General features: G+C 36.4%; 1 protein-coding gene across 1 annotated transcript in view; it reads right to left on the bottom strand.

The window, feature by feature from the left end:
* Nucleotides 1-18,008, bottom strand: part of PKHD1L1 (PKHD1 like 1) — a 180,183-nt gene that overhangs the window by 63,825 nt on the left and 98,350 nt on the right. The window contains 8 exon segments of the mRNA XM_063669026.1: nucleotides 3,412-3,603; nucleotides 4,936-5,965; nucleotides 8,294-8,430; nucleotides 10,315-10,556; nucleotides 13,757-13,886; nucleotides 15,296-15,425; nucleotides 15,896-15,975; nucleotides 17,272-17,428. Of these exon segments, the coding sequence (XP_063525096.1) occupies nucleotides 3,412-3,603; nucleotides 4,936-5,965; nucleotides 8,294-8,430; nucleotides 10,315-10,556; nucleotides 13,757-13,886; nucleotides 15,296-15,425; nucleotides 15,896-15,975; nucleotides 17,272-17,428 (2,098 nt within the window).

The raw sequence follows: 18,008 nt of genomic DNA, 5'->3' as shown, positions 1-18,008 counted from the left end.
TGATTAAATAAGAAACTATTCTATGATACAGTAATGGGAAATACTAAAATATCACTTCATTAGATAAAATAATTTCATTTGCTTTTGATGTTTTGGTTACCTTTTGTTTCAGTTTTTATTTGGAAGAAACATTCATAGATGTTTTGTTTAAAATATTTTATTGTACCACAGACTTTAAAAGTTTAAGTAACGTCATTCCATTCTGGACATCTATTTATCAGAAGAAAAGCAATGGTTTCTGGGTTTATATTATTAAGGCACTGTGACAGTGGGTATAGCTATTACTCAGATAGCAGGTACAAGACCCTTTTAATTTGCAGGGGAAAAAAACCTAGAAGAAATGTTTTAAAATTAAATGTAATAACTTATATTATCATAATGAATGATGGAAGTGGCACTGCAAACTTATATTTTCTCCTGTAGACCCAATTTTCACCCTTCTCTACCCTGTTCCTTTGCCTTCTAGCTTCTGGTTGGGTTTGGACAGTAAGAAACACAGTAAAGAGAAGAGATGGAAGGAGAAAGGTGAAAGAGAGGTATTTATTGCCCTGATTCTCACCCTTAGGGAATGTAGGGGGATCTTGGTGGGCTCTTGTATCTCTCAACCAAGGGGCATAGCTTCTTTCAGGCAGCCTTCTTCATACAGCGCTGTCTCTGAGTCCATGTAACTGTTTCTTCCCTTCATCTTTTCAGGGCCAGTAATGGTAATAGAATTTTCCCTTACTAGCCCTTTGAAGAGTTCTATAGTGGCTGTTCTCTCAATGCCAGAAACGCTGGTAGGGGATGGTGCCATGGGATTGGGTTTTTTGATCCCAGTAGGAATAATGGAATCTAAAAGTGGCAGGAGTCAGTGCTTAACCATTAGATATAAAGGTAGGTTTAATTAGCACAATAGTCACTGGGCAGAGGAATCAGAGTGTTCTGACCTGCAGGAATCTGTGATAGTTGATTGATTGATCTTGAGATTCCAAAGATTAAATAGATGAGTAGCATATTAAGGTGACATTTGGTTTGCATATAGGAAGAAAACTAACAGAAGTCTTAGATGACAGAAATCTAACTCAAATTACCTAGGTAGCAATTCACTGCTTCTTACCTATTTTCTAGATCCAAGCCAATTCAAAAACCAAAAGCCCCACCACTGAGTGAAAGAGATATGTGGCTGATTATACTAAGGAAAGAAAAATAACCAGACCTTCCATATTATTAGATCCTGGCTCTAAACTGATGCTAATAATCTTCGAAGTCACCAATGCCAACATGCTAACATGGCCCACCAGCCAGAATGGGGGCTTATCAAGGGCAAGTGATGGATGAGTCTTCACTTAGTCTCACAGTGAGACCAGTAGGGTCATGGGTACATATTATGGTTATTTCTCCAGTTCCAGAATGTACAGTGGAAACAGACATACAAAATCTGGTTTGAGTATTTGCAATATGGTCCGAGTATTGCAACTAATTCCATTTAATTCAACACTTGCTGAGTACTTACTATTTACAATGTTCTGTGATGAGTCTTATGGTGTCAGAAAGGTAAGTTTGTAGATATTGCCCTCTAGGTATTCACAGTTTAGTAACTAAATAAAAAATCTTAATTCTTAAAGGGCACAGAGAGACTTAACAAGAAAGCTATTATGTCATAAATGCAGAAATACCTGCCTTCCTGAATCATATATAAAAATCTAAAAGACTGGCTCCATTTGAAACAAGGGCAGAAGCTGAAATTCTTCTAAGAAATATCCTAATAAGAGAAGCTGACAACGTGGAGTGTAATAACAAAATTCCAGCATGTCCTGATGGATTTGACATAAGTAATTTTAGCAGCTGTCATGTGGCTGGTATAATTATGCTAAACACTTTCAACTCTTAATTGGTTTATATTGAGATACATGGTTTAAAATTTTTAAATGGCAAGTCTCTACTTTGTAAATATCATTAAATGGGGGAAATTCAACAATGCTGATAGCATTTTAAAGTAACATGAAAGTATTTGCAATACTGATGAGAAATGGTAAATATTGATACTATAAGAGAAAAATAAGTGCACTTGGATTTTGTTATTAAACTTTTTCTATACTTATGATTCCTTATTACGTGTTTAGAACTTGATGATTACAGTTTTCCATATTGCTGTCAAGAAGCTGCATCATTTATATTTACCCAGAAAATGTAAAAAACCATATTTGATGATGATATAAAGATTTTGTTTAGCAAATCTTTGATTCATCAATGCTTTTTCCATTTTTCAGAATCTGCAGTCCCTCAGAACAGTGTATATTGTGAGAGTGGATTCATTATAGATATTTTAACCAATAATTTCTAGAGAGATGATGGACGGAATGATAAAGAGATAGAGATACAGATCTGAGCCAGTCAGGGTAGGTTAGGTCAGGTAGAGTGAGACTAGGCAGACTCAATAACTGAAGAATTCCCACACTGGTTCCCCAACTAATGGAGTAGGGTCAAATATAGTAGGAGGAACTATGTGGATACTCTATAGGAACCATTTTGCCACCTCCTTAATCAAATAAAAGCAAGTTTAAATCCTTGAGTTGGGGCGGGGGGCGGAATGCAGAGATTAGTGCCATGATTGAAGATTTAAGAAATGTGAGATTCAGGATTTTCACCACATCCCCATTTAGTTAGCTTGCTTGTTTGGCTGGTGCAAATGCCAGATGGATTATGAACAATGACAGTAAATTAATGCAACATAATCAGGTAATGATGTCAAGCATTATTGTGATAGAATTAGAATCCCATTTCTATAATTTTTTTTTTTTTTTGAGACGGACTCTCGCTCTATTGGCCTGGCTGGAGTGCATTGATGCGATCTTGGCTCACTGCAAGCTCTGCCTCCCGGGTTCACGCCATTCTCCTGCCTCAGCCTCCCTAGTAGCTGGGACTATGGGGGCCCGACACCACGCCCGGCTAATTTTTTGTATTTTTTGTAGAGACGGGGTTTCACCATGTTCTGGTGTTCCAGGTATTGTACCTTTACCGGAACAAATCAGTAAATCCACAATCCCTGGCACCTGGTAGGCAGCTATTAACCTAGTAAATGCTCCCCCATCCCATCTCAATCAGCAAGGACAATCAAAAACATTTGCTTTGAGTGGCAGGAACACTGGTACATTTTTACTTGCTCCAAGGGCTGTGCCAACGCTCCCTCTCTCTGTCATAATATTGTCTGGAGGTTTCTTGATCAGCAGAATATTTTGCTAGCCTCTGCATTTATAAAATGCTTCTCAAACACCTACTTCAAGAGTATTATTTGTTTCCTGCTTGGACTCTAATATAAATATTATACTTTTTGCAATGTCTGAACAACCAAGTAACAATGCAAGAAGATGATGACAAAAGTTTAGGAAGATATATTTCAATTAGTTGTTTAAACTAATATATTCCACTTACCAAAAGAGTCTGAAAGAACCACATCCTTTTCAAGCAGAGATACTGGAGTAGGCTGGTTGAACGCTAAACGGTGAAAGCTGACTGAAGCATCACAGACTGATCCAGGGAACCCAATGCTCCACTCAGCTTCCTGAGTACAATGAGAAGGGTCTAGCAATGAGCTGTGTGGAATGACGGTATGTCCTTTGTGCCCTGGGAAACAAACAAACAAAATATGTTTTTTATTTCACATTAAGAAACACAAAAAAGGTCTACAATATACAGAATTGTGACCTATAGTACCACTAATACAGTCTAAAGGTCTGGCTAACTTTGTTTGTTTGTTTGTTTGCATGGAGCAAGAGGATCTCATACAGAAGCTTTGCAGTGGCTCTTTGGTTAGGAATGTTATTGTGGATTTAGCTGAAACACAGGGTCTGAAGCACCCATGAGAATCAAAGTTGGACATAGGAAGTGGGATGAGTAGCCTATTCAAGGACATAGAGGATTTAAATCCAGGTGTTATGACCATAAAGCCTTTACTCGAAACTGGTAGACTACCAATTGACATTAAAAACCTAAACTGAATTAAGTAAATCAATAAACATTACACAAAGCTTTATATATCAAAAGCACCCAAACATTCTCCTTCTTTAAAGTTAAGATTATACTTGAAACAGAAGTTAACAACTGTGGTTGAAAACTCAACTTTTGCGTTTGAATTTTGAGATGAATCTTCTCTCATCCTTCAGAGTCTTTCAAAAGTAAATCATTACTGTCTATAGGTTTACCTGTCGATTGACTCACAAAGTATGAGGCACATATCCTTGCTATCTTATTTAGACAGATTTTTTATCATTTACAATTTGTAAAGCTGCTAAATTCTAGAAATCATGAATATTTATGAAATATTGAAAATGTGACATACTCTGAACTTGAAATGCTAAAAAAATTTAACCTACAATGTATATGGAATTTTGTTTTTTTGGTATTCTTCGAATAAATTACAAATTTAGGATTTAGATTGGAATAAAAGGGTTCACAGCAGGTTTGTGACTTATTTCTTCTCTTAAAAGTATTTTCACAAGGATAGATACAGTCTGTCTATATTGCTTTTGTAAATAAGCCTGCAATTTATATGTTTCTGGAGCATGACTGGCTGGAAAATTAGGGTAGTGATGTAAGCAGTTTCTTATCTGTGCAATTAACTGAGTATAAAATGGAGGACTTCTAAAACTGAAATGATTTCCTTTTGTGATCAATGTTTCCATGAATATTGCCCAAAATTTTCTGTTAATTTAAAATCAATGTGCCAATGCAGGAGAAAAAGGACATATTTGGAGGCTCCCTCTGACAGACTGGGGCTCTTCCAGAAAAGAATGTCTCATCTGTGCCTGGTGCTTGCCTCTATCGTTTAAATTATTAGTAAAGTTTGCTATTGGGTAAGATCTGTAATGCACCTAAGTCTGCTTTAACAATTCAACTCTGTGCTAACACAAATATATTTCCAATGGATTTTTATCACAAATTAAAAAATAACATTACCTGTAAGTGAGCCATCAACATCAATCATTACCATTTCATGTTCCCAGCGAAAGCCAGCCTTGTTTGGTGTGTGAGAATACTGGATGTCAACAAACTTTGCACTCCAACCCCCACATCTGTCATTACAAACTCCAGAGATGGATGTCACTCCCAAAGCTACACAGTTGGGACGGTCAAAGTTCATAAAGTGCACAGAAGAGACAGTCAAGCCTTCACTAAATGGGAGAACCAGGCCTTTTGCTGTGCAAAATGCAGACCCCATTCCCAGTTCATCAAGATGGCCAACTATTTTGGCATTTTTAATCACCGCTCCATTGGTTTCACCCCACCCTCCAACATAAGGAGCCAAGATCATCTTAGTCTCAATTCCAGCCTCATAGTTATTCACCATCACAAAGTTATGGAACTGAAGGGCACCTCCATTGACCCATTCAGCTCCTTTTTGACAATTCCAAGTAGTAAGTGATTTAAATATTGCAGGCGCAGGCACTGTAGATGTACAAGATCCCGTTTGCATGGGGAAATATTCCTCAAAGATCCACATTCCAAACCAACCTTGAGAATGGACAGTATTGTTAAAAAATTCGCCAAGGGGAACTCTTTTTTGACAAATGTTTCTGTCATAGGATGGCCCATCAGGGTGGTTGTTCATCCGGTACCAAAAGCCAAAGTGAGTGCCACCAGCAACAGCATTGTGTCGTATGGTATTGTTTGGGTTGGTGACCCAAAATGCAGCCAGTGTCACATCATCATTCAGAAGACTGGTACTTTGCTGTACAAATACTGCCAAGTTATACTGGAGGATATTGCCATGTTCAATACCGTCTTCTATAAAAAATGCTCCTCCTTTAATATCATATATAATATTCCTCTCAACCAGAAGATGGTGTGTGTTATGAATAGTAACAGCTCTGTTATAGGCCTGGTGAATTGCACAGCCTCTTACATAAGATTTAAACTGTAAATCTCCAAGCAGGTGCCAATGTATTGGATATCGCCCCAACCGGAAAGCCTGGCCAGCATGGAATACCTGTTAAGCCCAGAAATCACAGTTATTTAGTAATAGCTCAGATGTTGAGCTCATATTTTCTTGTTTCAAAAAATATCTAATTTTATATTATTATTAATACATTTATTTCTTCCAAATTTTTCATGTTTATTATTTGAAAATGTTATTAAACCCCCAACCCACCATGTTTTATACAATGTATAACAGACCACACTTACTACAAAATGAATGAAAGAATGTAAAAAGCCATCTTTGACTCTTCTGCTTTTTGCCTTGGTATATTAGTAAACTTTTGTGTTTTAGGAAATAAAACATCTTGAAAGACTTCTTTCTCTTTTACTTTACTTTGCTTCTTATGTAATAATAAGAAACATTTCTTGAATGTTTTATGTGTACCAGATGTTGTGCTCTTTTGCATGCATGATCCTAGTCTTTGCCATAATCCCCTAAAGTAGGCACTTACCATTGACTTCATTTACAGATTAATAAATAGAAGTTTAGAAAGGCTGAGTATCTTGTTTATGGTTATAAAGTTCCATTTAAACCCAAGCTGGTCTAACTCTAGAGCTGGTGCTCTTAATCACCCTGCTGTGCATTCTTTCAAATGGTCTATGATTTAATAATTGAATACAGAGGATACCAGTGTGTCTGTGTGTGTGTGTGTGTATGTGCGTGCGTGCATGCATGTGAGCATGCACAGGTGTGTCATATAATCTCATGGGGTAAGGAAATGAAACATTAGGTCCTCTATTTTTGTTGTCCATATAAAGCTAAAAATTAACCGTTATTAATATTCAATATCCAAATCAACCTAGCAATCTCACTTAGTCCATATCTGAGATGTCACATGTAACATATCTTAGAAGGAGGGAAGTTTACAAAATGGAGGTGCTGATTCTGTCACCATCAGTGCAGTCGAGGTGTGCCTGGTTTAATGGATTTATGGATTTTATTATCCCTTCCTCCCTCCCTTCCTTCCTTCTGCTGAATACATGATAAGAACTATGCCAAACCGTGATTATACAGCCTGAATATAAATAAGATACACAGGAGTTTCTAGTGTCATAGGGATAATATGCATATTTATGTATTTGTTTAATTTATAATCAACTGAGAATCTACTATATGCCATGCATTGTTCCGGGGAATCAGCAGAGAACCATAAAGACAACATCTGTAAAATAATAGAGCTTCTGTTCTAGAGGAAGAGATTGAAAATAAATAAAAACAGATATCCTATTAGGAGTTAGGTATAAATAAAGTAAACAGGAGTTTGGGTGGCAATTTTAAATAAAAGTGGTGAGGAAAGTCCTCTCTGGAGCAATAACCCTTGTCAAAAGATCTGACTGAAATTAGGGTGTCAGCCATGCAAGTATTTGGTGGAGGAGGATTCCAAGCAGAATGAAAAGCAAGTACAGGCCAGGCGCGGTGGCTCATGCCTGTAATCCCAGCACTTTGGGAGACCGAGGCAGGTGGATTACAATGTCAGGAGATCAAGACCATTCTGGCCAACATGGTGAAAACCCATCTCTACTAAAAATACAAAAATTAGCTGGGTGTGGTGGCATGCACCTGTAGTCCCACCTACTCGGGAGGCTGAGGCAGGAGAATTGCTTGAACCCGGGAGGTGGAAGTTGCAGTGAGCCGAGATTGCGCCACTGCACTCCAGCCTGGCAACAGAGTGAGACTCCATCTCAAAAATAAATAAATAAATAAATAAATAATGGAAAGCAAGTACAAAGGACCTGAGATAGGAATGTGCTTGACATGATCACATAAGGAGTCCTCTATGACCAGCATGGCACAAGCAAGGCATAGGGTCGTAGGAGATAAATCAGAGGGCATCTCTGTGTCAGATCACATGGTTCCTATGGGATGGACTTGGACCTGTTGTTTTACGTATACTATGAAGCCACTGAAGGATTTTGAAGAGGGGTGTAACAAGATCTGACTTATGGTTTTAAAATTTTACTTTGAAGTGTGGAGACTCTATTAGAGCAACGTGGGAGCAGGAAGACCAGGTAGGAGAAAATCACAGCAGTCCAGGTGGGAGGAGATAGTGGCTCAGGCTCAGCATCAGGTGGAGGTATGGAAAGAGACTGGATTCTGGATACAGCATTTTGTGGGTAGAGAAGATAGAAATGCTGATGAATTCGATTTGGGGTGTGACAAAATTTGAGAAAGAAAATTTTGGTATGATCAAATGGGTGTATTAAAATTGTTTACTTATGTATCTGTCTCCCCTACCAGATTATAAGTAGCATTGACAAACAGCAGGGGTTCAATACACATTTCTTGTATGGATAACCTCGAGCAAACCACGGTGATATTAGTAATAATGCCTCTCACCTCTACATATTCTATTCTCCCAGTTACCATGTTAGCACCAGGTACAGGAGCATGAAACATAATGCAGCCTCCAAATTGGTCACTTCCTATTTCTTCTCCAAACTTTCCTTGGAGACATGTCTGTGTAGCAAATTCTCCTTCAAAACAGTTTTTAAAGCATCATAAAAAAAGTCAGAATCCTCTTATATTGAAGATTTTCTCATAACTAATTGTATCATTTGATTCACATATGATCTCAACCTCATCCTAGAACATAGTTATTTGCATTCACATCATTTCCTCTTTTAGATAGCAAGATAGGTAAGTACCTTGTCTTGTTCAACTTTGTATTCCCTAAAGTACTTATACAGTATTTTTCAGGGAAGATACTAAACAAATATTTGAATGATGTAGGGAATATTGATAATGGGATTTAGTTTTAATATTTATGAAGCCTTCCCCAAGATTTGAGGATTAATATAATCAATGCAATTTTGTATTTGTAGAACATGAAAATATGTATTATGTCACTTACTTTTTTACAACCATAGTAAATAGAACAGAAAGTATTCTTAATTTAAACAGGATGAAACTAGGTTTCATGTACATTGTGATACTTGACGCAGATGAACTGGAATGAGAACATAGCTCATTTGACATAAAATCCCATGAGCTTTGTCTTACACTTCCTTTTGAAGAAAAGGCTATTATTTAAGCTGCATCAGTTATTATTCAACTACTTATAGTATATGCATTCTGCTTCCTGCTATAGATATGAGAACTGTGATATAAACATCATTAAAATTCACTAATATCCATTTCCCTTCTATTTCTGGGTATATGAGGTTTGCACTAACTCACTCTCTTCAAGTTAGGCATAGCCATGGAATCAGTTCTGACCAATGACCCTTGAGTATAAGAGACATCTGTCACTTTGAGACCAAAGCAGTGAGTTGCTAGTGCTTTACTCTCCAGCAATCTCATCTCCTGCCTCAGAGATCACAGAAGCCCATGCTGAGATAGATCCTTCAAAAGCCTGGATCCCAAGGCAATTATAATGAGAAGAGCCCACCTGTTGACCCATATGGGACACATGTAGCATGAATGAGAAATAGACTTTTATATTTTAAATCACTGACATTTTGGGCTTGTTTGTAAATAGAGCATAACCTAGTCCAGTGGTTTTTAACTGAGGCCAATTTTGCCCCCAGGGAACATTTTTTCAAAGTCTGGAAACACTTTTGGTTGTCAAAGTTGTTGGAAGAGGCTACTAGAATTTAGTTGGTAGATGCCAAGTGTGCTGTCAAACATCCTGTGATGCACAGGACAGTGCCTCACAGCAAAGAATTATCTGGGCCAAAATACCAACAGTGCTGACTTTGAAAAACTCTGACTTAACCTACCCCCACTGGCTCAGATCTATTTATCTATAGATATTTCCCCCCTATCATTCCATCTATTCATTTGTCTGTCTATCCATCATCAGTCTAGGAATTAATTAAAATATCTTTCTACAGTAAATCCACTCTCACACTGTTCTGATAAACTGCAAATTCTGGAAAATTGAAAAAGCCCTGATGAATCAAAAATTTGCTAAACAGAATCTTTGTATCACTATCAAATATTGTTCGCCATATTTTCTGAGTAAATCTAAATAATGCTGTTTCTTGCTGACAATATTAAAACTAATCATCAAGGTCTAATCTAAACATAATAATGAATCATAATTATAGGAAGATAATTTATCAACAGAATCCAAGTGTACTTATTTCTCCCATTATAGTGTCAGCATTAACCACTTTCCTTCAATATATCCAAATATCTTCATGTTACTCACAAATGCTATCAGCATTTCCAAATTTCCACATTTAATTATATTTACAAGGTATTTAATGGTATCTTATAATAAGATTAACATCATTAAATTATATTTAATGATATTTACAATGAAATACATTGAAATAATGTATTTCAATATAAACCAATTAAATTGTAAAAGTATATGGCATGATTATACCAACCACGAGAGCTGCTAAAATTACCTGTGTCAAATCCATCAGGACATGCGGGAATTTTGTTATTCCACTCCACATTATCAGATCCTCTTATTAAAATATTTCTTGTAAGAATTCCAACTTCTGCTCTTGCTTCAAACAGAGTTCCATCAGGGAGTGTGACCGTAATTCCTAAGTGTGTGTAATTTAGTGGGTTACTTAGTGTTATGTTTATGCCATCAGCAGATACAGATGCAATGGTCATTTTTTCATTTTCTCCTTGACTGTGTCTGTAAAAATTTTAACAAAAAAATTTTAAAATTAATATAAATTGACATAACATATTGTTTTGGTATATTTGTTTTATTTGTTTTAAATACTTCTTTGCAAAATAGGAAACTATTCTTATGTCATATAATATTCTGAACAGAAATTAGAATAAAATATTTTATTCTTGCTTAAGTTTTACAAATATATTCAATTCAATTAAATATTTTTCAAGTTCTACATTCGTTACTAGAACTGGATTAGCTTACAAAAAGTATTTGGAAAACTATTCATTTATAACGTGGAGGATCATACTCAGTGGTTCTCAATTGAGGATGATTTTATTCCTCCCAGGGGATGTTTAGCAATGCCTGTAGACACTTTTGGTTGTTACAATTGGGGGCTGCTACTGGCATCTAGTAGGTAGAGACCAGGGGTGTTTCTAAGCATCCCATGATACACAGGATTCCCCAACGTAACAAAGATTATCTGGTCCAAAATTTCAGTCATGCACAAGTTGAGAACATTTACAAAGGGGAGTCACTGAAGGTTCCTGAACAAGGAAAAGAAATGATTGAGTTGAAGTTTAGGAGGTCTCATTTTTACCATTCCTCCAAATATACCCCAAATTCCAGCCACAGCAGAAGGGATTTGCCAATTCTATAATGTACACATTCATGCATTTAGTCATTCAACAAACATTTATTGAGGGTCTAACCTGCATTTTAGGCACAGAACTAAGCACTGGGGATACCAAGTAGAAAGTTTCCCTGATTTTAAGGAGACAAGTGTATCAATGCTTGATTGTATAATGTATTATCTACTAAAGTGTGATTGCTGCTGTTAACAAAGATAAGCCTAAGGGAGTTACCTCTGTGTTTTCCCACCGTTTTCTTTTGACCCTTCTCTCCCTTGGCAAATCCTTTTACTCCTTTAAATGCCAGTTCAAATGACAGTGCCACATGTGAAACAGATTCAAAGCAGCTCTCTCAACTTTCCCAAACCTACTTCTGCATTCTCAATACACTCTGCATAAAGCTCTGTTAGTGCTCAGAGCAACCACGCTGCAGTCCTGTGAGATATCTACCTTTCTGTCTCTTCCACTGACTTGTCTGCTCTTCTAGGCATGAGACCCAGTGAAATCATTTTATATGCTGAGCACTTAGTACAGCACCTGTCACAACTCAATAACAGGTTTTGATTGATTGAATAAATTAATGCAGAATGAATTCGTGGGGGAAGAAAGTGGAATGGAGCCCAAGAGGAAGATGATGTAATATTGCAGGTGTGAGAGGCTGAGAATCTAAATCAAACTGAGAGCAGAGAAAGCTGAGAGACATGCCAAGGGCAGACCAAAAGAACTTGGTGATACAAAGGAAATAATGAATGATGATAATTAGATTAGAAGGTCACAGAAAAAGATTTGTGAAGAAGAAAACTAGAATGCAGGTGTTTAAAAAAAGAAAACAAAGGATAGTAAGGATAAAATAGAAGAAATGAGCATATAATATTTAAGCAGGTTACAACTCTAAAATAAAGGATTAAAAAAAGAAAGATGCTACAGGAGACAGAAGAACAAAGCTGTTTACCAAGACAATGGGTGGATGGGGACAAGAATCATTCCAAAAGATACAGGGAAGGAATTGTAGGGGGAGGGGCAAGGAGAGGTGGAGATTAAGGATGCTTAGAGATAAGGGCAAACCAGTGGTACAAGATCTCACAGGTGGTATGCAAAAAGGCTTTAGATTAGCCTCTCTTGAATTTTCCTGGATTCGGGTGATACAATGATTTCTTAAGAAAAGAAGTTGTGAAAAGCGTTTTCATATGTTGTATGTACCTAAACACATCTTTCCTTCCTTTGTTGTAATATAACAACACTAAGTGTAATAAGCACTTAGTTTGAGCCAAGTTCTGCTTTTACTGCTTTACACTTATTAACTAATGTAATCCTTACTAATAGCATTCCAATTTTACTGAAGCACAGAGAGGTAAAATAATATAACTACAGAACTAGTAAGTGGTATTGCAGGGAGCTAGACACAGACAAACTGACTTTTGAAGGCATTTTCTTAACTACTGGCTTTGCAAACTCTCAAATAGGATTTATCAATGACACAGTGAAAAATTAGATTTGGTGGGAAACCCCTTAATTCTTGTTTCTGAAAACTAAATAGCCCTATTATAAACCCTTTCATTTCATACAAAAAACCATAAATGAAGATTTTCTATTCTGTTAGTAAGCCCTATCATTTTCCTGCTTTTTTATTTTGCCATTATATAATTAAAATTTCTTCCAAGGGCAGAACAAAATGAGCACTAAAGCTAAGTATATATTTAATTCTTCCTAATAACTGCAAGTCTATTTTTAACATGGAATATGGCAAACTCAAAATGCCATCTTGAATTTTAAATTTAAGTTGAATCATGGCCTTAACACAATTTAGCTGTTTCTTATAAATCACTGTTCATTTCCTAATAATCATAACCATATTCAATTTTACTATTATCTATAATTTGAACAATAAAGCAAAAATAATGCTCCTCTTGCCCCTACCCCGGTGATACTTGGTGGTGTTATGTTAATTTTCTTTCTTTTATGTCTTATTTGCTTAAATATGTAATTAAACAGAAATTAAGGGTCATAAGTAGTTTGTGTTAAAATAACAGGCACTTAAAAGGTTATGTGAATCATCACTTTTTGTATAATGATTTCTTCTCTTTTATTCAGTCATTATTAACAATTTTGCTCAATGGGAACCATTTGCTAAGGCTGTAAGATAAGAGAGTTCACTAGCTGCTTTCAAACACGTTCTTTGGTGACCTCAAACTAAGAAGCTCATTTACATTTTTGTATTCATTAAGGTGTTTATTTAAAACTCTAAGATATTTCCAAATGACTTTTAGTAGTCAAACACTTCTTTTTTCCAAATAGATTCTTACATGGGAGCCAAACCATGTAAAACATACATTTTACTAGGACATAGTTATTTCATAGGTTCAAATGTATATTTTTTCTTATTGTAAATCTGTTAATTATAATGCAATACAAATGTGATCAACCTAATGTTAACACTTGGCAAATCTGTATTTGGCTGTTCATATTTCTTTATTAGAGATTTAAAGTTTAAACCAAACAGTCATGCACCGTCTGAATTGTCCCTCTTTATACAGTATAAAAATTTCTTTTCTAAATACACATCATTAAGCCCAGAAGATATCATACCTGTGTCCTGTGCTTGCAACTACAATGTTATCTCCTGGTTTCCATGTTACTGCTTCTTGTAAAATTAAAATTCTTTCCCCTGCCTTTGCAGTATGAGCCAAGCGAGTCCAGATCACAGGAACAGGCACACCTAGAACCAACATACACACTGAGTACTTCTTTACATGTGTTTGATTGGTTATTGAGAACTTTACACATTTTAATCTTTTCCTAAGTTGAATCAATGTTGGAAAGGTTCATTTTACCTTAGCATTTCATACATTTCTCCAAAAAGAAATATATAGAATGCTTGCTTTATAAAAGTAACAATTGTGTTTGTAATGACATGTACATGACTATACAACTTTTCAAAAATATTCTTCTGCAATGATATACCCTATTTATAACCATCTTTTTTTACAGGGACACAATTTAAATGGGGTGTGATAATATTGACAAAATGAGCAAAAGTCTATTGTCTTTGTCATTATTGATAGGAATTTGTTAAACTAATAATCTAGAGTCAAATGTAGATTTTCTAAGAAATTACATAGTATATATATATTGAGCCCCATGTAAGACTTTTATGATAATAAGGTATCATGTTTATGGTATTCTAAATTTATAAAAGGGATAGATTATTGCAATGTAGAAGACTTCAACATAAAAAAGATTCACATCATGCTTTCTTTAAATAGTGTGTTGCCCTGGTACCTCAAACATGATCAAAATCATTTTTGCTTGCTGACAAGGTTCTAGGATATAGTTATAGAAATCCACAACTATAAATCTCTTGTTATATTTTAGAAAGGCCCCACTTTCAGATACAAATATAAGAAATTACATTCTTCTGCTTCTAGACTTAGTCTTTTTATATAGATAAATAAATAAACAGGCAATCACAGACAGGTACTATGGTTAGTGTAAAATGAAACGAGAATAGCCTGGAGGCTCATGGAAAGGGGGAAGAAGAGGAATGTAGAAAAGACCCAGAAAGGCTTTCCCAAGTGTGGCCTTGGTTCTGAGTTTTTTTGTTTTTGTTTGTTTGTTTGTTTGTTTTGTTTTGTTTCAGACAGAGACAGAGTCTCACTCTGTTGCCCAGCCTAGAGCGCAGTGGTGTGATCTTGGCTCACTGCAGCCACTACCTCCTGGGTTCAAGCGATTCTCCTGCCTCAGCCTCCTAAGTAGCTGGGCTTACAGGTGTGCACCACCATGCCTGGCTAAATTTTGTATTTTTAGTAGAGACAGGGTTTTGCCATGTTGGCCAGGCTTGTATCAAACTCCTGGCCTTAGGTGATTCACCCGCTTTGGCCTCCCCAGGTGCTGGGATTATAGGTATGAGCCACCGCACATGGCCTGGTTCTGAGTCTTGATGTCTGGGCTAGCCTGGCTTGGATGTGGGAAAGAAGGAAGGGGTAAAGAGGGGATATCTAAAGACGTGAGAAGCCTAACACACTTTCACTTTATCACAGGATAACTTATAATTATCACAGGATAATTATCCCTGGTGTCCTGGTGAGTCTTCCTCTACCAACTCCCTTAGCTACTTGGCCACAGTACCGTGCAGATCCAGGATTCCCTCCCGCACAGCCAGTGTTTTGGCACCATAGACAGGGAGCTCAGGAGATCGCAGGTGCCCATGCAAGGTAATGACAGCCTTGTGTTGGAATGGGGATGTCTCTGTCCCAATCTGCAACAGATGTCACAAATGCCATTCAGAAAATTAAAACCCCAAATCCACAATTCTAATCACACAAAAGTAGTTCTTTTCTATCCTTTCTTCTCTTTTGAGAATTCATTGCTCAGTTGTTCATATCTTTCTTTTGAAAGATAAACCTTTAATTTTCTAGACAGCCAAATACACTATGCCAGACCTTTGAAAGGTATACTGATTGACTTTAGCCACATCTCAGAGTTAATTCTTTCCTGTTCTATTTTAAATTCTGCTCTATGGGAATATACTACTATCTTCCCATTAAAAACACAAGATTCTGGGAAACTTTTCTCCTTGCATAAAGGATTTTATACCAATAACAGAGACCTAAACAAAGATAAACTTAGGAGAGGTTGGTATAATTAACTATCCATTTTACACATAGTATTTAAAAAAATGAATGGAGACAGGTTGGAAATGAACATGTATTATGTTCTTTTGAATACCTGAAGAACGCCTCCATCTGTAATTAGAATATTTTCTGCCTGGAGTTCAATGTCAGCTTCATCAAATATTAGAGTTCCACCTATGAATCATATAATTTTGAAATACAGCACAAGGAAAAATCTTGTTAAAAGTTACCTATTAAATTATTCATTACAATTTAACATAATAATTATTAAATTATACATTAAATTAAAAGTTAATTCTTCATTCATGTTCTGCTATTGTTACGCATATAACTTCACTTCAGTTCTTTGGCAACATGAAAGCATAAAAACTCCAGACAAGACCATGGGAGTTTACAGAAAATCAAATCCCAGGGAAGATTATTTTCCCTTGAACATTGGGAGAGTAGCTTGTTTTAGATGCTACTAAATAGCTCAGCTATGCAAATTAGTTCTACAAACACAGCACCTCAAAGTATAAATTAAGAACAAAAGCAATTAAAGAAAAGCATGTTTATAAAAACCATTATAATGTCAACATTAGCTCTGAACTTTTACCCATTAATTTGCACTCTCAACAGCTATAGCCTGATTAGCATTATTAAAGATCATACCAAGATACATTTTTATGAACCTAGTGTAAATTTGTAAATTTGTAAGTAGTAAAATTTTACTTGTCCAAAGGTCCAATATTTAATAACTTCAACAACCTGAAACTTCTCTATTTTCCCAGAAGTTAAAAATAGTACAATAACAATGCAGGAGTCTTCCGGTGGCTAAGCCTGTTATGGCAAAGTTTGTGCACTAAATCCTCAAGCAGTCTACTCTTACCAATTAATGATTCTTTTACATGCAGTTGTCACAGTTGTGGTTATTTAGTTTTCCATAGTAAAAAATAAAACACAGCAGCAGAGACAACCCCAGGAAACAACAGAAACAGGTTCACAGGCAAAGGTGAAAATCACAACCTGTCTTCCAAAGGGAGTCAAGGGAATCATTTAGGATAGACCTGAACAAATCTCTATGACTTTTTAACTCATGGGACCCACTACATCAGTGTTTTTCAAAGTGGAAAATACCATTTTTGTTGTTATCTAGTGAAAGTGGGCGGGCATGCTCACACCTCCCCACATTGTTATTGAACCAAAAGTTTCATAAAACAACATTTAGCTTTAAAAGGTACTTACCCATATGCATGCAATCTATTCTGATGCTTTCTATCCTATTTAGTTTTTAAAATGCTGGCTGCAACACATTCAATAATACCATAACCACAAATGGATTGTAATACTCAATTTAGAAAGCCCAGGACTACACTGTGTATTACAAAGATGATGCAACTATGGATGTTCATAATTGTGGATTTTGATTAAATCAGTTTCACAGAAATATTTCTCAGGCAGAGTCTAATGAACAGATATTCAGAAATTTACCCTGAATAAGCAACATTTTCAAAATAGGGGTGCTTTGATCCAGCAGAATGATCTGTCCTCTTGTAATAACAACAAGAGACCCTTCTTCTGGAGGAGATTTTCCCCCCCATGAGAAATTGGAGGACCAGGCATCAACATAAAGAAAGTCAGCATTATCCTGTAATAGAACATAAGAGACCTTAAAATTTAGGGATTTTACCAGAGTTTTTCATTTGATTTTTCAAAAAAGCATTTTATTACAATATAAATATATTTATATTATATAATAAATATATATAAACAATAAGCATTTTACTAATAATAAAATCTAACCTACTTAAAATGTGTCATAATTGCCTCTTGGTTTATTTCACAATAATGATCAAGTTTAAAAAATCTATTACCAATTACCGAACAACTCAGAAAAATCAAAAATCTAAAATAGGAGGAGCCAAGATGGCCGAATAAGAACAGCTCCGGTCTACAGCTCCCAGCGCGAGCGACGCAGAAGACGGGTGATTTCTGCATTTCCATCTGAGGTACCGTGTTCATCTCACTAGGGAGTGCCAGACAGTGGGCGCAGGTCAGTGGGTGAGCGCACCTTGCGCCAGCCGAAGCAGGGGTGAGGCATTGCCTCACTCGGGAAGCGCAAGGGGTCAGGGAGTTCCCCTTCCAGGGGTGACAGACCGCACCTGGAAAATCGGGCCACTCCCACCCGAATACTGTGCTTTTCCGATGGGCTTAGGAAATGGTGCCCC

This window comes from Pongo pygmaeus, chromosome 7 (genome assembly GCF_028885625.2).
Source record: "Pongo pygmaeus isolate AG05252 chromosome 7, NHGRI_mPonPyg2-v2.0_pri, whole genome shotgun sequence".
Classification (NCBI taxonomy): Eukaryota; Metazoa; Chordata; class Mammalia; order Primates; family Hominidae; genus Pongo; species Pongo pygmaeus.
This window is presented reverse-complemented; position numbering and strand designations above follow the sequence as displayed.